This window comes from Pseudorasbora parva, chromosome 5 (genome assembly GCF_024679245.1).
Source record: "Pseudorasbora parva isolate DD20220531a chromosome 5, ASM2467924v1, whole genome shotgun sequence".
NCBI classification, from domain to species: domain Eukaryota; kingdom Metazoa; phylum Chordata; class Actinopteri; order Cypriniformes; family Gobionidae; genus Pseudorasbora; species Pseudorasbora parva.
The window spans coordinates 5,123,200-5,145,495 of NC_090176.1; the positions used below are offsets into that span (position 1 = coordinate 5,123,200).

Sequence of the window (22,296 nt, forward strand, 5' to 3'; positions counted from 1 at the left end):
CAATTCAATTATTTAGTGTTTTTTTTTTTCCAACAGCAAAACCTGAGCCAAATATTACATTTCTATAACTGTGATAAGTTGTTGAATTTAACAAAATACTAAAAACTAGTGCTGTCAATCGATTAAAAACTTTAACTAGATTAATCACACATTTTTTTCTGTGATTAATCGCAATAAAAAAAGAAATGTTTTTGTACGTTTTTAATATATTTTTTAATATAATAATTTCACAGTTAATCAAATTAATGTGGAAACAACATAAAGACAGTATATTTTAAATACTTGTTTAAATGGCATCTTTTTATGAATGAAGGCTAGTATTACTGATATTAATACAGCTACTGATTTTTTTAAATATTTTTTTTTACATTTATTATAAGGCTTCAAAAATATAACAGTTTTAATTTAAGTAAACTTAAAACAATGCTAACATAAACCCATAATAAATGTCATGTTTACTCCTGCCCTTCCTGTCTTAACAGTTAGGAAATATACAGAAATGTAATACAGTTATCAGAGTTATATGTAGTCTGCACTGCATAAACTATAAATTAAATAGTCAATCCTTATTAAAGCTACAAAAGTTATTTCGTCAAGAGCAGCGAGTCATTTTCTGTGTTCCCTTTGTTCTTTAACTTTACTGACAGGAAGCTTTATTGGCTGCTGCCCCTTTAAGAGCAGACAGACACGCGGATCTCACTGTTTGGATCGCGCCTCATTCTCTCACAACACTTTTTGTTCATTTTAGACTTTATATAAATCATTTAAGATTGCTCTTATGAGGACATTGGTTGAAGATATGCCTTGAGGCAAGTCTACAATAAAACGTAAGCCAGCCCCTTCTGTTGAGCGAGCAGTGCTCTGAGATGATGCCGAACCACCGCTGAATATGACGTCAGCATCAAACATACGTTGAGACGACGAAAGATCTTTGATTATGTGCCCAGATACGCTAAAGCCCATATCTAAACGAACTAACGTGAACGCAGATAGAATTTCAATCAGAATAGGACACCTGATAGTCTGAAAAAATAATACCTAGCTTGGAAAAAAATAATACCTCTGAGACCACATTTAACACTTTTAATGGCCTTAAATTTGACAACTTTGATTTATCACTTTTTAATACTTTTTAAAACCCCGCGGACACCCTGCATACGCCAGTCAAAACTAAAAAGTAAAGAATTTCTCTACATCCGTCCACTCAAAGATCCTCTCACTCTGTTCAAACCTGTCCATCAGTCTATGGCTCAATGATGTGGATCAGCGAGAGTAAAGCAGGCCTCACCTCCAGGCATGACCTGTCCCACATCCTGGACAGTGAGAACGGAGAGCTTCTCCTCGGTGTCGACTCGGATCACCCCGTAACTCAGACCGCTCATCGACAGCACCGCCTTACCCGGAGGAGGAACGCCCGTCTCTGGAGGCCTGAACACACACACACACACACACACACACACACACACACACACACACACACACACACACACACACGGACAGGGCCACTTAACATGCATCTGTGCTGTGTTTAAAATAGCAAACTGAGAGATCTTCTGGTCTTTGGGCTATTTTAATTGGCCGTTGGGCTAGATTTGTTACGCTTTCCTGGCAACCCTGAGCATATTACCATATGCAAATTATATATATGGCTATTTTCATTTCTGACATTGTCTGCTAGCCTGACAAGCCAGACCCACATCAAGATGTTTGGTCTGGAAACTCTCCATTGACAGCTCAGTCCGAGGGGCGGATAAACGGTTGTCTTTCAAACTCCCTCTGCACGCGATAGGATAGCGCTACACCAACCAGAGCAACGAAGGTGAAGCAGAGCTCGCTGACAGATTAAACATTCGCCGTATCCGGTCGGCTAAACTCCGAACACATCTTCCCTTCTTAAGAATGACTTCAGTGCCGTTCTTTGTTCTTTTCTCAGAGAAAAGCTTAACTCCAAGTCTTCCAGAGTCGCGGTCAAAGCTGATTCGAAAGACCGCCGTTCGCCAGTTTCTGTGTTTACTAGAAGCACGCAAACGCAACTCGGCCATAGTCATTATGGCCCCGCCCACCGACTCTATACACGATGTGATTGGCCCGACCAGAGTTAGGTGATTACAGCTCAGAAGGGTATTGAGAGTTGCTAGACGACACTCGCAGCAGATTAGATTTGCTGCCGCTAGGGTGCGTCTAGATTTCTAGGTTAATTGTCTGCATTATAATGTAAAAAAAAAAAAAAAAAAACAGAAAAGCAAAAACATTTTTGTCAGAGCATCTCCAAAACTGCAGCTCTTGTGGGCTGTTCCCGGTCTGCAGTGGTCAGTCTCTATCAAAAGTGCTCCAAGGAAGGACCAGTGGAGAACCGGCCACAGGGTCATGGGCGGCCAAGGCTCATTGATGACCGTGGGGAGCGAAGGCTGGCCCGTGGGGTCCGATCAAACAGACGAGCTACTGGAGCTCAAACTGCTCCAGAAGTTAATGCTGGTTCTGATAGAAAGGTGTCAGAATACACAGAGCATCTCAGTTTGTGGCGTATGGGGCGACAGAGCCGCTGACCAGTCAGGGTGACCTCTGACCCTGCCGAAAGCACCAACAGTGGACTGTGAGCATCAGAACTGAACCACAGAGCAATGAAGGTGGGCTGGTCTGAGGAATCATGTGTTCTTCTACATCACGTGGATGGCCGGGTGTGTGTGTGTTGCTTACCTGGGGAACACATGGCCCCAGGATGCACTATGGGAAGAAGACGCGCCGGCGGAGGCAGTGTGATGCTTTGGCCAATGTTCTGCTGGGAAACCTTGGGTCCTCCATCCATGTGGATGTTACTTTGACACGCTCCACCTACCTAAGCATTGCTGAGACCATGTTCAGCCTTTCATGGAAACGGTATTCTGGTGGCTGTGGCTCTTCCAGCAGGATAATGCTCCTGACACAAAGCACAAATGCTTCAGGAATGGTTTGAGGAGCACAACAATGAGTTTTGAGGTGTTGACTCGGCCTCCAAATTCCCCAGATCTCAATCCAATCGAGCATCTGTGGGATGAGCTGAACAAACAAGTCCGATCAATGGAGGCCCTACCTCACAACTTACAGGACTTAAAGGATCTGCTGCTAACAATTTGGTGCGATATACCACAGCACACCTTCAGGGGTCAGTGGAGTCCATGCCTTGATGGGTCAGCAAAAGGGGGACCGACACAATATTAAGTCATTAATGTTATGCTTGATCAGTGTATCTTAAGTACATAAATACAAATGTGTGGTATGTTTTGCATGAAATAAATGTATTTCAAATACATTTTGGTTTGTTTATTTATTTTTAGCTAGGGGTCACACAAGACATTAGCCTGACAAGCCAGACCCACATCAAGATGTTTGGTCTGGAAACTCACCATAGACAGAGCTCAGTCCGAGGGGCGGATAAACGGTTGTCTTTCAAACTCCCTCTGCACGCGATAGGATAGCGGTACACCAACCGGAGCAACGAAGGTGAAGGGGAGCTCGCTCCTCGCTGACAGATTAAACATTCGCCGTATCCGGTCGGCTAAACTCCGAACACATCTTCCCTTTTTAAGAATGACTTCAGTGCCGTTCTTTGTTCTTTTCTCAGAGAAAAGCTTAACTCCAAGTCTTCCAGAGTCGCGGTCAAAGCTGATTCAAAAGACCGACGTTCGCCAGTTTCTGTGTTTACTAGAAGACTGTGTTACTAGAAGCACGCAAACGCAACTCGGCCGTCGTCATTATGGCCCCGCCCGCCGACTCTTTAGCCTACCTACACGATGTGATTGGGCCGTCCAGATTCTGAGGAATACAGCTCAGATAGGAATTGAGAGTTGCTAGACCACACTTGCGGGCAAATTAAATTTGCTGCCGCTAGGGTGCGTCTAGATTTCTAGGCTAACAAGACATGTCAATTTACAAAAAAACTGTAAACTTTCTGTTAACCAATTAACATTTTACTGTCTTCCACGATAAGGCGAAGTACGCTAGTAAGCCGTGTTCAGTGTATACTGTGTAGTGCACGTGCACTACAGGATCAGTGTGTGTACGTGTTGTTTAAGCTGCTGTAATGTCGTCAGTGTACCTGCGGATGGCGACGGTCATGGCCTCGGACGAACTGGCACATGGGCAGATCACTTCTGGCCGCAGCCCACGGGCCTGAAAGACGTTGAGGAAGGCATCGCAGGACGAAATAGACCCTGCGTTTCCACATACACATTACGTTAGACGACCCGGTGACAGTCCAGGGTGTGTTGTACTCTATCAGGACGTATAGTTAGCACTCACAGGGGTTGGCTCCGTCTGCAACGATGAGCATGCGGAGGGAGCTGAGGCTGATGTCTCTCTGATCCCGCTGGGCTAAAAGTGACCAGTGCATGTCCCGGGACTTCACCACTGCTACACGGGCTGGGGAAAGAGCAGAGCGCACGTAAACACACACTGTACACACACACTTTACACACACACACAGCATTCAGTCAGCGGCTCATCATCTGTACTTAACATTAGATGCTATGGTCTAAAGGGATAGTTCTGCTCAGGGATGCGATATCAAAATATCCACTGGCAGATTATTGATCTTATTTTAAGCAAAAACTCTCTTCATTTTGAGTTATTTTTCCCAAAACAAGACAATAACTTTTGCTTGTCTAGTAAATACTTCTTGTTTTATGAATTTTTAGATGTTTGGACTAAAACAAGACAAAAATACTGAGGAAGAAGAGCATTTTTTGCAGTGCACAGAATTGTGCTGCAGTGGTTTTATCGAGGTTGAAAAAAAAAAGAAAAGAAAAGAGGACTCGTTTCGTGAAAGTACATTTTTGAAACCATCTCCAATATTACTTCAGTATGTGTATATCCTTGTAGAGAATCACGGCACCTTGGACAAAGACGCCACATACCAGTTTTCAAGTGAATCAGACTGACAGTGGCATATATATTTGCTTTTTATTTTTATTCTATAGCGCCACCAGGTGGCCAGTCGCTCTGATTTTTTTCACATGACCAAAAATTGAACCTGAGTTTGGTCATTTTAGTAAAAGTGGACCCGCCCACCTGTGAATTGAAATTGAACTTTTTTTGAACAATTATTGACATTTAGACTCCAGACAATATTTCTGCTCTGGTTTGGTTCCGATCGGGCAAAAAGCTAGGACTACGTCGCAACGGGACGTTTTTTGGAAAAATCCAAAATATCCAAAGCTGTGTGTTTTGTTTGTCTTGAGCCAAGGATTCCCACAATATAAGACACCAGAGCAAAGGACAGGGGTCCCCAATCTCAGTCCCGGAGGGCCACTGTCCTGCAGAGTTTAGCTCAAACCCCAATCAAACACACCTGAACCAGCTAATCAATGCATTTATAGGCAGTGGTAGTTTCAGGTGTGTTTGATTGGGGTTAGAGCTAAACTCTGCAGGACCGAGATTGGGGACCCCTGGTTTAGGAGTTATGAGCCATTAGGTACTTTTGCCCGCTGTGGCGCCCCCTTCAGGCCGATCGGGGTGAGCATTGGTGACAGTGTAGGCGGTGTGTGAGTTCAACCAGCTCTCAAAGTTTCAAATCTCTACGACTTACTGCTTGGTCTGCCCGATCACTTTTAGGGGAAAACGCTGATCTGGGAAATTCTAACAATAGGATTTTTCAGCACTGTGCACTTCAACCCATAATAACAGCTGTGGTGAGAAACCGGCTGTGTAAGTGTGTACACACAGAGAGAAAAGGTGTCAAAATTGTACATTTAGGGGTACAACAACTTGTCGCTGGGGCAGTACACTTAAAAGGACATCTTTGTTCCAAAAAGGTTCATAGTAATACCTTAAGGGATGTATTTGTACTCTAAGATTGCACCTTTAGGGGTAAAAAAGGTACAAAGATGCGACAAGCTGTTGGACCCCTAAAGGTACAATATGGACACCTTTTTTTCTGTGTGTATAGGGACCAACTATTAAACTTAAAATTACATGCACCTTAATTAGGTCTTATTTAATCCTATAAACTATAATACTCATCTGCCAACATTGTCTCTCTATGATAAATTAAAATAAGCTGATAACATCACTGTTTACTCCAGAAAGACTGTACAGCTGAATGTAATTCTGTTGTAATATTCTCCTGTTTAACACTGCTCTGAAACAATCGGCATTGTAAAAGCGCTGTATAAATAAAGCTGATTGATTGATTGAATGCTCTGTTTTCAGAAAATCTGAATTTATCTTAGAAAGTTCTTTATAAGTATGATTTTAGCAGTGTAGATTCACACACTCCTCTTCCTGTAGTTACACCACTACACCTCTAGGTGGCAGCGGTGAGTCTTCTTAAATATTATGAATGAATCCTCATGATTCAGATAATCTGGAGAAATAATTTGAAGAAATATCCACTACTGTCCAAAAGTCTGAGGTCGGCAAGAGTTGGTCTCGTTTCTTAGAAAAGAAAAATAATCGTAATCTCTAATGCATATCGCATTTATTTAATCAAAAATACATTAAAAAGTAATAGTGTGTTTACTATGCTAAACACTTCCACATGTAAAGGGTCATAGCTCTGTGCTAACAGCTCATGACACACACACACACACACACACACGTTGTGTTTCCATGTTTTTATGGGGACTTTCCATAGGCGTAATGTTTTTTATATCGTATAAGCTGTATATTTTAAACCCACCCATCACACACACACACACACACACACACACACACACACACACACACACACACACACACACACACACACACACACACACACACACACACACACACACACTCACCTTTATAGGTGTGCACCTTCTGTATCCAGGAGAGCGGGTTGACCTTCATCAGCGAGTAAGGGATGCTGATCACGTGCATTCGGTTCATCACACTCTGAACACGCATCACCATGACAGCCGTTGCCAAGGACACAGGTGGGGAAAGAAGAGACAGCTGGATGAGTGTGAGGGATCTAACTCCGTGTGTGTGTGTGTGTGTGTGTCTGTGTGTGCGTGCGTCAGCAGATGTCCATCACACACGCGTGTGTGTTTCTGAGGACTCACCGTGAGGACGCCGTGCCACAGACCAGCGTCTCGTTTGAAGTCCAACACGTTTGTTATGATCTCACCTGCACAAGAGTCAAGATCAGAGAACACACTTGAGCTGTGTGATGCAAAAATACACCTTTACAAGAAATGCTGAGGCCTACAAGACAGCAGCAAGTAAAACATTATAAATCATATTTAAATCGTTCATTATGTAGATATTAATTACCTCTGATAACAGTTACATCTGTAATCAAACCCAGTGTAAGGCTGTGCAGTATATAAGGATAGCAGTGTCTTTACTGTGTGTGTGTGTGTGTGTGTGTGTGTGTTAAGGCTTATTTAGAGAGAGGAAGTGGGACACGCTAGACCTGCAGTGCCTGTCTCAGAAGAGCCGGTGTGTGTGTGTGTGTGTGTGTGTGTGTGTGTGTGTGTGTGTGTGTGTGTACACTCACCTTCTGTGTATCCACAGGCCTGTGTGAGTGCATGACAGTGAGCCAACATCGCAGAGAGAGACACGGTGATGCCCATAGTGCTGCCCTCATTACAGGTCTTATACTGAGAACAGACAGATCGATAGATAGATAGATAGATAGATAGATAGATAGATAGATAGATAGATAGATAGATAGATAGATAGATAGATAGATAGATAGATAGATAGATAGATAGATAGATAGATAGATAGATAGATAGATAGATAGATAGATAGATAGATAGATAGATAGATAGATAGATAGATAGATAGATAGATAGATAGATCATAATAGTTTCAAATATTATTATTATTCAATATTTTATTTGTCCACATATATATTTATATTTTCTGTATTATTTCTAAATATGTATTGCCAAAAGCTTTGGTATGCTCATGAGTTTTAATGGCGTCCCGTTGTTAACCCGTAGGGTTTAATCTGGAGTCGGCCCACCCTCTCTAACAGCTCCAGCTCTTCTGGGAAGGCTTTCCTCAAGGTTTAGGAGTGTGTTTATGGGGATTTCTGCCCATTCTTCTAGAAGCTCATTTGTGAGGTCAGGCACTGATGTTGGACGAGAAGGCCTGGCTCTCAGTCTCCGCTCTAATTCATCCCAAAGCTGTTCTATCGGGTTGAGCTCAGGACTCTGTGCAGGCCAGTCGAGTTCCTCCACACCAAACTCCTCATCCATGTCTTTATGGAGCGACGCTTTGAGCTCTGGAGCGCAGTCATGCTGGGACAGGAAGGGGCCGTCCCCAAACTGATCCCACAAAGTTGGGAGCATGAAATTGTCCAACATGTCTTGGTGAAGCATTACGAGTTCCTTTCACTGGAACTAAGGGGCCAAGCCCAACCCCTGAAAAACAACCCCACCTATAATCCCCCCTCCACCAAACGTTACACTTGGCACAATGCCGTTGTGTGACTTCTGTGCACTGTGACCCTCAGCATGCGCTGACCCCGGTCTGTAATTTAACACTTCGTGGCTGAGTTGCTGTCGTTCCCAATGGCTTCCTCTTTGTTATAATCCCACAAACAGTTGAGCGTGGAATATTTAGTAGTGAGGAAATGTCAGGAATGGACTTATTGCACAGGGGTCAGCCTATCACGGCCCCACGCTTGAGTTCACTGAGCTCCTGAGAGCGACCCATTCTTACACTAATGTGTGTAGAAGCGTCTGCAGGCCGAGAGCTGGAGTTATACACCTGTGGCCATGAAGGGACTGAACACCTGAACTCAGATATTTGGAGGGGCGGCCCAATACTTTTGGCAATATAGTGTGTATAGGAGAGTGTATAATTATATACATGTGCCCGTCACTGTCCCAGAATACCCATGAGCCCTTCAGTAAGAGGCGTTCTGACCTCTATGTATGCGATCTCATTGCTAGCGTCTCGCATTGGAGGATGCCAGTCTTTAGGAGGCTTCACAACAAGCTTTCCATCCGTAACAAACCACAGCAGTCGAGGCCAGCCTGTAAACACACACACACACACACACACACACACACAGAGAGAGAGAGAGAGAGAGAGAGAGAGAGAGAGAGAGAGAGAGAGAGAGAGAGAGAGAGAGAGAGAGAGAGAGAGAGAGAGAGAGAAACAGCACCATTATTTGACATTTACATTTTTGCATTTGGCAGATGCTGCTTTTATCCAAAGCGACTTACATTGCATTCAAGGTACAAATTTAATTTTTTTTTCATTTCTTGCTTTCCCTGGGAATCGAACCCATGACCTTGGCGTCGCTAGCGCCATGCTCTACTGTTTGAAGATGAAGTAACTGGCTTGCATGAATAACGCACCTTTAAACGTGACAACCTCTCCGGTCTGTGCTTTGGGCAAACCCTTCTGACAGGCATCAGTGGTCAGGGCCAGAGTGACCCCACAGCTGCCCAGCAGAAAGCCCACCTGCTGACCGCCTGCGTCCTGAAGAGGGGCGAGAGACAGTCATCTATAGAGCACTCTCTCTCTCTCTCTCTCTCTCTCTCTCTCTCTCTCTCTCTCTCTCTCTCTCTCTCTCTCAGCACTAAGAGATGAAGGAGTGTTATTGTACCCTTCGTTCCATCAGGAACATCAGCTCTATTAATCAAAGCAATGCTTCAGAGCAGAGGCGGCTGATGAAATCTTCAGACAGGAGACTTCCGCTCATGTACAGGAGCGTGACCGCTTATCCATCCATGCTCTCATCCTCACAGTATCAATGCCTCTTTAATCATTAACAGCGGCATGATCATTTGACTAGCAGCATGTTTTTTTAAAGTTTATTCTCATGTCATAAAAACACAGTTTTGGAAATGCAATGCTGGTTTGTAAGCATAGAAAAATAATGATTTTATACAACAATTTCTTCTCGTCTGTGTTAGTCTCCTACGCTGCTGACGTTGATACCCTTTAAAGGGTTAGTTCAGCCAAAAATGTAAACCCTGTCATTAATCCCTCGTGTGGTTGGACACCCGTCAGACCTCCGTTCATCTTCATGCTTCGAACCGTTATGAGTCAGTGAATCGATTCATGATTCGGATCGCCAGAGTCTCGTGATTTCAGTAGTTTGACTCACGATCTGAATCATGAATCGATTCACTGACTCATAACGGTTCGAAGCTTTGTTCTGAAATCGGCCATCACTATATAAGTCGTTATTTAGTTTTTTTGCGCACAAAAACTCTTCAGGTGTCTTCATCAATGATTGTAGAGCCGCTGTAGTGAGATGGGCTTTGTAACGACGTCTTTAGTGCCTTTATGGGTCTTGAGAGAGGAAATGACATTGGTGTCAATGAAGGCCTTTCTGAGCCATCGGATTTCAACACTAATATCTTCATCTGTGTGTGAAGATGAGCGGAGGTCTGACGGCTGGCCAACCACAGGAGGGATTAATGACTCCTCAATTTTCATTTTTGAGTGAGCTATCCCTTTAAGGATAGCTTTGAGGGTGATAAGGACAGCAGGGTGTCATGTGGTGTGTTATCCTGCAGGGGGCGCTAGTGATTGTGCTGTACTGCGGCTCAACACCTTTCGAGTGAGTGGCACCTCTATGGGCACCGGCACCAGCTCTGCCAGCAGGCATCCATAAAACGCCACCATGAACATCACCGGATCGTTGTTGGGGAACACAAGAGCGACCTGTGGAGACGCACACAAGAGACGATTGGGTTAATGTGTTAATGTTGTTTACTCATCCCGTCATCTTTTATTCTGGCCCTGAAACATCCATCGCTTGGGTGTGTCACTAAGTGTTATTCTAGTATCATTTATATACTAAAATATTATAGTAATTATAGATTTATATTTTAGTTTTTGCTTTTCTTTTTTTTTTGCAATTGTGTACATTTTTTCAGACATTAAAAGGCACAGTACGTAAAGTTTCGCTTATTCAAAACAGTAACATGGAAAGCAATCAGGACTCGGGCAGAAATCCTGTTCATGGATGAGCTAATGTATTATTAAAGTATTATTAATGTCACTGTGGTATGAGGCCGGGCGGGCCGAGAGCCCGGGACATTTCACACTGCTGGTTTTATTATGCTTATACGCCACAGTCGGCCATACTGTAGTAGTTTAGGATAAAAATGCTTTGGTGGACACTGCTACACTGGCTAAAATTGCTGATTTATAATTTGTTGGAAACATTTGGGACAATGTTAATTACTTAAAGGTGGGGTAAGTGCTATCTGGTAACCGTTGAATATTTCAAATCACCAAAGCAAACACGCCCCTACCCCCAAAAAGGGTCTCGGCCCTATATTGATAGCTCCGCCCCACACATACATAACCCAGACAACGACTATGGCAGAATCTGTGTTACTAATCCAGGTCGAAAAGTCACCCCTTCCATCATCACAAAAACACAAACCGTTCTCATGAACAACTCGATAGAACACGAGCCGACAGTCCAGCTAACGACATGTTACAATTATGACCAGATTAGAGTTATAGCGATCACAAAACACAAACCATTCTCATGAACAACTCGATAGAACACGAGCCGATAGTCCAGCTAACGACATATATCGCAATTGCAAATGGACAAACAAGCGAACATGACACACGAGCATATTCAAGCAAAAGCAGCATATATTAGTTGTTTCGTGGCTAATCGTGGTCCGTCCTGTGTGACTCGTGTGTTTTGAATAATGACGTGCACTGAACCTCTCTTCTCACTATAGACACGCCCCTTACCTGCTTATTGGCTCTCTCTCTTCTCACCATAGACACGCCCCTTACCTGCTGATTGGCTCTCTCTCTTCTCACTATAGACACGCCCCTTACCTGCTTATTGGCTCTCTCTCTTCTCACCATAGACACGCCCCTTACCTGCTGATTGGCTCTCTCTCTTCTCACCATAGACACGCCCCTTACCTGCTGATTGGCTCTCTCTCTTCTCACCATAGACACGCCCCTTACCTGCTGATTGGCTCTCTCTCTTCTCACCATAGACACGCCCCTTACCTGCTGATTGGCTACACGTTTGTTATTCCACTCGGCCCGAGTCCTTTTTCTAAAACGGTTTTGAAATAACACCTACCCCAGCTTTAAGGTCAGGAATTGGATATATTTTGAATCAGATTCCTCTTATCGATTCCTTTGTGTGCATTTTAATTACTTTAATAAGCACTAGACTAGTTTTCTGTGCTACACACACATCCGAAGCGCGCTCACAGAAAGCCGCCTCTCATACTGCGGTGCGTTTTCCAAAAGCGTCGTTAGTCAGCTATGAATTCGATCTTAAAATAATTCATTAAAAGCAGTTATTACTACAGCACCAGCGTCACATTATTAACCAACGTGGTTGACAGACAGATTTGGGGAAACAGCTGCGACTAGCGAGTTAATTTCTTCAGCGTTGCCTCGTGCTATGGTAGTGAAGCAGTGAGTTAGGTAATCGTACTGGAAACACACCCCTGAGTAGTGTGCGCTACTGAGTCTTTTTGCCAACCTGGTCTCATTGGCAAACGTAGCTGTGGCAATGTTTCTGCAAACCACAAAATACCTAACAATAGGTGCATATCACTGCCGTTTCACAGCGAAATGACCACTAGAGGCAGTAAAACAGTACGCATTTTTATCGGGTTTTTTCTAGCCATGGTCCATGATTTGTAAACGAATACATTTTGGAGTTTGCGTCACTTAACCAGCTCCATATGTTCGGCTTTTCTGGCATATTAAGCTCGATAGCTCAGCTGGTGCAGATTTATACTTGCGATGCTGAAAGCTCGGGAACGAATCCCGTGAAAAACGAGTCACGATAAAAGAGCTCAAAGACGAGCTCAAACACAAGCTAAAATGACATGGATACAATCTTATTTTAGTCACATTTGCTTTTGTTAACACTATCGGGTAGGTTTAGGGTTTAGTGTGGGTGTACGTTAAAAAACCAACGTAACAAAACATGCCAGATTCACACACATCTGTTTCGGGGGAAAAAAAAGAAGCTTTTAGCGCCACTCAGTGGACATTTCACTGTGAAACTGTCGTGATATTGGTACGTATTTTGTGGTTTGCAGAAACGTTGCCACAGGTATGTTTTTCCAATGAGACCAGGCTGCTTTTTGCACTTGAATGGACAAAAGCACCAAAAAAATGTCAAAATATCCTCATAAACACAGTGGGCTATGTCTTAAGTGAACAGTATATTGGATCTGTGCAGCTCTTAAAGTGACAGCAGCCTAATAACTTTTGTAAAATACTGAATAGACTTTGTAACTATGTTTTTAATGTTTATTTTATTAATAAACTGCAGTGTTATTTTACAGTTGCTCACAGTTTCTGTTCCGTAATATCTAAAAACTTTAAAACACTGTTTATTTCAATCATATCATTCAGTTGTATTTATTCTATTTGTGTGATTGCTGATTTGTTTTTTTTGTACTTTTTTTATTACTAAGTGTTTACTTGTCTTTAATAATGCTTGAAATGTATATTAGTTCGGCTGGTTGTTTTTAGCGAGGGTATTTTTAAACCATAGGCAGAAGTTCATTGTGTAAAGTGTTCTTTAGCCTGTTGATTTTTATTCATGGTATTCAGCTACAATAAAATGCTTTGCAATAAGATTTTGGAATAAATGTGAATGATATCTGAGTTTTTTTAACCTCATTGGAATCAGAGTCAATAAGCAGAATCGAAATCGTTAGAAATCAAATGATACCCAACCCAAGTCAACAAAATATATAACTGTTCTGGTGGTTTTTGGACTTGCCAATTAAAAAAACTTACATATTGTGCCTTTTTAATGACATATTACGGCATTATTTAAACTAAAAATTTTAAAAACTAAACATATCTAACTAGCAAGTTAACATCTTATCTTACTAGCTAACCAAAAGTAGTTAGATAACACTTGTTGATATATTTTTAACATGCTATATTTCTGAGAGAAGGGGAATGAGAATGAAATCAGTCTTGACAGTCCAAGCATTTAAAACCTGGTTGTGCTGCACTGACTGTGTGTGTGTTGGGTGAGTAGACAGTCCTCTAGTGTTTGGGGCACAGTCTCTCAAAGACAAAATATTTCACAATAAAAGACAAGCACAGACTGTCACGTCACATATCACTGTCTGTGTGTAGCAGGTTCACTGCAAAACATGCTCTTCTTACTCAGTATTTTTGTCTAAAATTCTTACATTAAGAAACATTTACTAGACAAGTACAAATGATTGTCTTGTTTTGGGAAAAATAACTCTAAATGAAGAGAGTTTTTGCTTAAAATAAGATCAATAATCTGCCAATGGGGTGAGAGAAATAATCTTAATTCAAACAGAAAACAAGATTATTTCTCTCACCCCATTGGCAGATTATTGATCTTATTTTAAGCAAAAACTCTCTTCATTTTGAGTTATTTTCCCCCAAAACAAGACAATTACTTTTGCTTGTCTAGTAAATACTTCTTGTTTTAAGAGTTTTTAGATGTTTGGACTAAAACAAGACAAAAATACTGAGTAAGAAGAGCATTTTGTGCAGGTTTTTCCCTGATGGAGTTAATGTGAGGTGTGATGAGGATAGACACACTCACTCTGTCTCCGGGCCGCAGCAGTGGCTCATTCCGGCTGCTCAGTTTGTTCAGCAGCGTATACGCAAGTTTCTGACTCCGCGTCCACAACTTCCCTATCAACACACACACACACACACACACAAACATTCACACCTGCGCCGTCTGTTCACTTATCAATGAGTGCATCACCATTACCAGCATAAACACGCCAGATTACCCTTGTGAAACAGAAGCTTACTTCAAAGGAACTTAATAATACTTTATATTTAATATAAAAAAAAACTTACATTAAATTCAATCAGCTGAACTTTAGAGTGTTTTTGACCCACTTCAGTACATCTGATTCGGATCGTGAGTCAAACTGCTGAAATCACGAGACTTTAGCGATCCGAATCATGAATCGATTCAGTGACTCATAACGGTTCGAAGCTTTGTTTTGAAATCGGCCATCACTATATAAGTCGTTATTTAGTGTTTTTTGCGCACCTAAACTCTTCTGGTGTCTTCATAAATGATTGTAGAGCCGCTGTAGTGAGATGGGCTTTGTAACGACGTCTTTAGTGCCTTTATGGGTCTTGAGAGAGGAAATGACATTGGTGTCAATGAAGGCCTTTCTGAGCCATCGGATTTCAACACTAATATCTTCATCTGTGTGTGAAGATGAGCGGAGGTCTGACGGCTGGCCAACCACAGGAGGGAGAGGAGTTCATGACAGGGGTTACAGTTTGGGCTGAACTAACCCTTTAAGTGTGTTAAGAAACAGTCCCTAAAGTGCATTTTTATTTTATTATCTGGTTCTCAATTGAGCCCACTTCGTTTTCACAAGGGTATATCAGCCAGATTTTGAACTAAATGCATTAGAAATGAGTCTAGTTAAATGCTTGTGAAGGTCCTCTTATGTAAAGCTCAGCACTGGTACCGTATGTGAGTGTGTATACGGGTTTGCCGGTGTTGTCCAGCGCTGTGAGGCAAGGGCTTTTGGGGTGTGTGGTTCCCCAGCGCTGTAACGAGGCCAGTAAAGATGGAGGCCAGTTGGTGACCACACCCAGTGGATCCCCACTCAGGGCTCTCATCTCACCCCCTTCGGGCTTGGGCTGGTTCGGGTCCGGATGCTGGACTGTAGGGGACAAACACCACAAAGCATATCGTCACTAACGTAAAGCTAATACCTCACGCTATGTGCTTTGCTTTATGCAAATAATATAATTATCACTTCTGTTAGGTAGAAATAAATACGGTAACACTTTATTTTAAGGTTCAGTTATTAACTATTAACTAGTGTCTTATTCTCATGCATATTACTAGGATATTGTCTGTTTATTAGCACTTCTAAAGCTCATATTAATGCCTTATTCTGCATGAGCTTATTCTACATCCCTTAATCCGACCCAATACCTAAACTTAAACGCTACAAAAACTACCTTACTAACTATTAATAAGCAGTAAATTAGGAGATTATGAGGCAAAAGTCGGAGTTAATAGTGAATATGTGTTCCCAATACTAAAGTGTAACCAAAAATACAATTGATTGTGTAAAAACATTGTTTAGGAGGTCTGATTGTGGTTGTTACACCTGATTCTGAACTCCATTGTAGTCTTGAGTTTTCTTCCGGGAACGAACACATCATAATATTCCTCATTATAATAATTCATACGCAGAATAAAGGGGCGGGGCCTGGTTGAGTGAGTTAGTAGTGTGTTAAAACTGCTGGTTATGATAAGGGGCGGGACATTTCCCAAACACTCAACCAATCACAACACACTGCTCCAGCCGACCAATCAGAGCACATTGTGCTTGGTCAGAATAAGCTGTGATACAGATCAGACTTTAGCCGTATTTTAACGATCTGAGCTCTTGGCGTAGGTGCTCTTAGGGGCGTGTCTAAATCCACTTTTGCTAGTTTAACGACAGGGAAAAGGGTTTGCACGCCAGCCACATGGTCTAAAAGGGTCGTCCCTCGTCTCTTAATGAGTGACGGGTGTGTTATGGGCGTTACATGTGATAAACCAATCAGAGTCTCATCTCCCTTTCCCTTTAAAAGCCAAAAACTGCTTTTCTTACATAGTATTTTTGTCTTGTTTCTTACATTAAGAAACATTTACTAGACAAGTAAAAATTATTGTCTTGTTTTGGGGAAAAAATTTTGCTTGATTTTTTTGTGCAGTGCATTAGGAAAGACGGAACGTTTTTCCAGAGAGGAATCCTGTTATTTTTAATATTTAAAAATGTGTGTGCCCTGTAATAATCAGAGTGTATGCGCGTTGTGCTCCACCTATGTGTGTATGTGTGTTGGTCAAAGGTCAGTGGTTTTCAGTTCCTCACATTAGCAACACACCAACGGTGCTCCTGAACACTCCTGGTTTAGACCAGACACACCCATGGGGGAACAGATGGGCGCGAGTGTCTCTGCTGTTTAAATAACGTGAAAATGAGAACTGCGTCGGGCTGAAACTAGCAGAAAACCCTTGCGTCGCATTGCACCGGGTGTATGATCACGAGACAAAAGCCATATGAGACTCCGGTTCAGATTTACCAGCAGCTGATCTTATTGCATATGCATTTGTAGGAGTTTCCCTTTCAGACGCAAAATGTATTATTTATTTAGTATTTAAATGAATCATGCCAGGTGATTGACTGGTGTTTGCACCATTAGTTTTGCAGTGTTGGTAGATTGTGTTGGTCATGATGGAAATGATCCGGCTGTGTCTGTGATTGCGTGTCGTCGGTAGATCACGTGCAGACCTGTCCACTCACGTCTTTGCTTTTTTGGGCTTGAGCTCTGACGTTAATTTGCCCTGTTTAGTCAATCTGGCTCTATATGTATCCCAAGAGGGGTCGGAGGGGAAAAGGATGAGGATGGAGGAAGAGAGGTAGAGATAGATACATTTCAATAAGCTCAGTGAAAAAGAAAATAAAAGATGGTGGAGAACGCTAGGTGAACGCGATTATACAAAAATGCATACATATCAATAACAAGAAGTTCAGTCAGTGTAAATCAAAATCACTCATATTCTCCTATATGTATTTTATTATTGTATCGTATGCTTATTAGATCGAAATCACTGGCATATCTACATAAAGCGCTCAGAATCAATCATTTCTAAGGTCTCATGATCTTATCCTCTCTAACAGAGCTCATGTGTGAGAGTGAGTTTAAATGCCACTAAACACCCATCCGTCTCAGGGTGACTTGTGTGTCCTGAGGATGAGATGTCACACACCTTTAAATAGATTCGATTGATTTTGTGTGTCTGGAACAGAAAGAGAAAGAGAGAGACTATAAGGAGAAGATGCTGCTGAGTAAAGAAAGGGCTGAGTGAACAAAGAGGAAGGGGAGATTGAGGCTTTCTCAGGGATATTTAATGCTTTAATAAGCCTCAAATAGAGGATCGCTGTACTCGAGACTGACCACAGTAAAGGCTGAATAAACTGACTATGGCATACTACAATCTGGCCACATGATGGATAAATAAGCTAAACAAACAAAACCTGTATTCGTGTATAGGCTCTTTTTGTGTGTACAGGAATGCAGTGTTTGTTTAGTAATAAAAATCCCATTAATTTCCTAAATAATTGACTTTAGCGTTGTTGACGGAGCCTATTTACGCTCACTGTTGTCTGACTGAGCCAGACTGAACGACTGAAGGAATCCCGCTGGTGATTAGAGTAGCGGCGTGGAGAGTAAGACAGGTGTAGCGTATACACAATCTGCCTTTTTCTCAACTCATTCCATCATTTGTAATAAACGAATATCTAATGAACTAAATGGTGCTCTTTAGGACAGACCCACAGATGTCTGAATTACAGTATATAAGGAAAAGAATCAAAGACGTGTGACTGAAGCGGTCCGATAATAAAACAGACGCTGTTAGTGCTAAACAGGAAAGCCATGAAGCTTGTCCAGATGTTGTTTTAATGTCATATCTTCCTGTCACCTGGGTTAGTTTTATGAGCAAGGATTTCAGAGACACCTATTCAATCTAAGTGTAAATGCCAATTCACAAGTTCATATTTTCATATAATCCCTGTGAGATGAAAGTAAATATAATTGGCCTGCTGTCAGTGATAGAGGGCTTGATCACGAGGCATAAAGGCTCCTCAGAATACTAAAATAAGATTTGAACTTTCTCTGAAGAACATGTAACGCCACATTCACACGGGGCGTTAACACTTGACGGAGGGCGCGGCTGACACGATCATAGTGACAACAGCCAATCACATTACCTTACTTGCCGCTTGGACCACAACACAACACAAAAAAGCGCCTTTTTATGACAGCTAGTCTTGAGACGAAATGGATGCCGATTTGTTTGTATGTGTGAATGCGATTGCTCATTTAGTTGTTGTCAGTGCACTGCACAGGTGCTCGACGCTGTAGAGTTCATTAAATCCTGAAAAGGCGCCGACAGCGGGGAGAATATCACGCTCTGGCCCGGGAGCTGCGTCGGGATGGTTCACTGTTTGAGCAGTAATGAATGCAATTGGCTAGCGACTACTGTAGGATATTTGCATACGGCGTTCTGATTGGATGACGCCTGCGCTGGCGCTTGAAAAGTTGAGAAATCTTCAACGCGAGTGAAGCGACGCGACGGAACCCACAATTCAGTTCGGCAACGGATGATGACACCCATCCAAAGTAAATGGGAAGCGTAAACGCGTACGCCCCGTGTAAATGCGGCGTAAGGTGGTGGCTGGTCATATAAACCTCACAAACTGTCCTCCAAAAAAAACAACAACTCTATTGGTCGTTTTTCAAGCACTTTATTACGACCTATATTTAAGTTTTAAAGTCATGCTTCCTCTAGCTGACGTAAAAATAATGACAGTGTCGTGATACGTCTGACGTCATGACGTATGACTGTCGTTACCAATCACAATGCGTGTTAATTTCAATGCAATGTGTAGATTATTTACAACCGTTCGTCATATTTCCATTTATTAAAAATATATATTTTTAATTTATAACTACACCCACTCCATCCCTAAACATACCCAGTGATTTATAGTCATACACACTTTATGAGCACATGTGTTCCCTGGGATCGAACTCACGATCACATGTTGTTGTTGTATAGTGCAATGCTTTACCAACTGAGCAATACAAAACCTGAAATATTACGCAGATAAAAGGAGAAAAAGCTTTAAAATGAAAGCGTCCTGCTGTCAATAGGAGCACAACTTTAGTAAACACTCCTATGGGTCGTATTTCAAGGAAGTGACAATCTGACTATACAGGCGTATTGGTTGGAGGACATGTTGAAACCTCGCTATTACGATGCGAGAGCATTTCTAAACACTTGCTAAGGTGCGGTGAGTAGTTTTTAGCACACTTCTATGAGGCTGCAAATCAAGTATAGAGACTTGCCTGGTCTCATTGGAAAAACGTACCTGTGGCAACGTTTCTGCAAACTGAAAAATACGTACCAATAGGTGCATATCACTGCAGTTTCACAGTGACATGTCCACTGGGTGGGGCTAAAAGCTTAGTTTTTTTCCAGAAGAAGTTCCGGAAGTGTCTTTCCGTGACTCTGGCATGTTTTGTTACGTTGGTTTTTTAACGTACATGGTGTTCAAAAGCAAATGTGACAAAAATAAGATTGTATCCATGTCATTTTAGCTTGTGTTTGAGCTCTTTTATCGTGACTCGTTTTTCACGGGATTCGTTCCCGAGCTTTCAGCATCGCAAGTATAAATCTGCACCAGCTGAGCTATCCAGCTTAATATGGCAGAAAAGCCGAACATATGGAGCTGGTTAAGTGACGCAAACTCCAAAAGGTATTCGTTTACAAATCATGGACTATGTTAAAAAAAAAAATGATAAAAATGCTTCTTGTTTTACTGCCTCTAGTGTTCATTTCTATTAGGAGCTGCAGTGATATACACCTATTGGTACGTTTTTGTGGTTTGCAAAAACGTTCCCACAGGTAAGTTTTGCCAATGAGACCAGGTTGGAGACTTGCTACTACTAACAGATACACAGACATGCTGCTGTGAGCAGGTAAGATCTGCTGCTGCTGCTGCATAAATAGACATCCATAAATCCCATAGCAGATCTAGGCAGGTGGAGCTGGGGAGGAGGAGGGGTTCAGATGAACCAGACCAGCCTACAGCAAACAGACTAATCCAATGATGAGCAAGCAATGCAGCCAATGAGATGAACAATGGATCATTTTCTACATCGCACATGCTGATTGGCCACTGCTGATCCCAATGTAGAAAAATGATTATGTGTAAAGGAGCGAGCTAGAGTTTCATGACTGAAGTGTTGTGAACCTACCGTCCAAAAGCTCCTCGAAATCATCAACAAAGAACTCTCGTAAAGGCGGTCTCTTGGGTCTTTTCAGAGTGTTTAGGAGCTGCTGGATCTTGGAGGACACTCGACTGTTGACTGGAACGCCTTTAGATGGAGATAGTGTCAGGAAAAGACGGGACAGAGAGAGAGAGAGATGGAGAAGATGAGATACTAAAGCAGGGAAAGGTCAGTGTGAAAGGACAGACTCACACCACAGCCTGTCAGTCAGTGTAAGGCTGTATTGCCATGGGGTCGGCTGAGATGGTTCTGAGCGCGCTCAGTAGAGACACCTGACCCAGCGGATCAGACTCTGATTGAGGCGGCTGGACAGCTACCATCTCATCAGACATTCATGAGCTCTCTAAAGGAGCTTTCACTGTATGCCTCATCCATTACAGTTCACACAGATTAAACACACGAATATGTGTTCCCCATACTAAAGTGTTGCCGTTATGTTCATAATGCGTACTAAAAGTGGACTTTTTTTCCACAAGAGAGTTGTATTTGAGAAATGTAACTTCCTAAGTAATGCTTTGTTAATAAGAGTATTAAAGTCATAATGCAAAACATATTCTGAACGCTGTGAGAAGACCGTGAAAGAATAAACAACATTAAAAAGACAAAAGGAGACACATTAGGAGGACATGTTGTGATCATAATTAACACAGAGTCACGGCTGAGACACAGAGACACCAGGAGGAGGGGCGGATTGAAATAAACGTGTATAAATACCATCCGTGGCCTCCTCATCGGCCCTGTCAGTGCCTGAAGAAGAGAAAACCTCAATGAACACGCATGTTCAGAGCTGAGCGGACAGGCAGAGCTGGACAGTAACTGAGCACATTTACTCCAGTCCTGTACTTTTTGAGCATCTGTGCTTTACTGGAGTATTATTTTTTCTGTAAACTTCTGACTTTAACTTCACTCCATCTGAAAGACAGATATCGTCCTCTTTACTCCACTACATTTCTATCAAGGTCCTCGAAGTCGAAAGTCGTTTCTGTCGCAGCTTTGAAAGTCAGTGGATGATTTTTTTCTTCTTTTAAAGGCGTTTGGGTTTTTGCAGAAAGCCTTTCAGGAATCACTCTTGTAGAGTCTCGTGAAGTTCAATGATTTCACAGCATTTATTAAACACTGATTTATAGTTTAGAGCAAAATGGAAGAAGACGGATGTCCAAATGCTCATTTTGTGGAGTATTCACATAAACAAAGTTGATTCTGTCTTCAGTGAAGGTGAACAGTGTGAGAATATCAGATGTGTATCAGTGTATTGGATCCGTGCATTCGGCCTTAAAGTGACAGCAGCTTTATAACTTTTCTACAAGTATTTAGATGAGTTTAAAGGTCCACTGAAGCGCCGCATTATTCAGTGTGTTGACGTGATTTCCCCTGAAACGGCTTCAGCTGTTAGCAGCTCCTCCCCTTTTTTGAAACAGCCAATAGCGTTTCGTTAATACACAGTTTGACTAGAGCGCAAGAGCAGACCTTTCTCTGTTTGGTAAAGCAGTTTCCTCTAACACTGTTTATCATCATAATCTCCTC

The 22,296-nt window shown here is 42.2% G+C and overlaps 1 protein-coding gene across 6 annotated transcripts in view; it reads right to left on the minus strand.

Annotated features, from left to right (window-relative positions):
* The window catches only part of dip2a (disco-interacting protein 2 homolog A), a 204,780-nt gene that overhangs the window by 31,026 nt on the left and 151,458 nt on the right, over window positions 1-22,296 (minus strand). For 3 of the 6 annotated variants that reach the window (XM_067443080.1, XM_067443081.1, XM_067443084.1), the window contains exons 7-19: window positions 21,487-21,519; window positions 20,740-20,859; window positions 15,381-15,578; window positions 14,483-14,574; window positions 10,486-10,596; window positions 9,279-9,402; window positions 8,842-8,951; window positions 7,460-7,562; window positions 7,023-7,087; window positions 6,759-6,852; window positions 4,279-4,398; window positions 4,076-4,190; window positions 1,289-1,428 (exon numbers count right to left, since the gene is read on the minus strand). In XM_067443080.1, the coding sequence (XP_067299181.1) occupies window positions 1,289-1,428; window positions 4,076-4,190; window positions 4,279-4,398; window positions 6,759-6,852; window positions 7,023-7,087; window positions 7,460-7,562; window positions 8,842-8,951; window positions 9,279-9,402; window positions 10,486-10,596; window positions 14,483-14,574; window positions 15,381-15,578; window positions 20,740-20,859; window positions 21,487-21,519 (1,425 nt within the window). The remainder of the gene's footprint in view (window positions 1-1,288; window positions 1,429-4,075; window positions 4,191-4,278; window positions 4,399-6,758; window positions 6,853-7,022; window positions 7,088-7,459; window positions 7,563-8,841; window positions 8,952-9,278; window positions 9,403-10,485; window positions 10,597-14,482; window positions 14,575-15,380; window positions 15,579-20,739; window positions 20,860-21,486; window positions 21,520-22,296) is intronic. The other 3 variants (XM_067443083.1, XM_067443082.1, XM_067443085.1) reach the window with 1 other exon arrangement.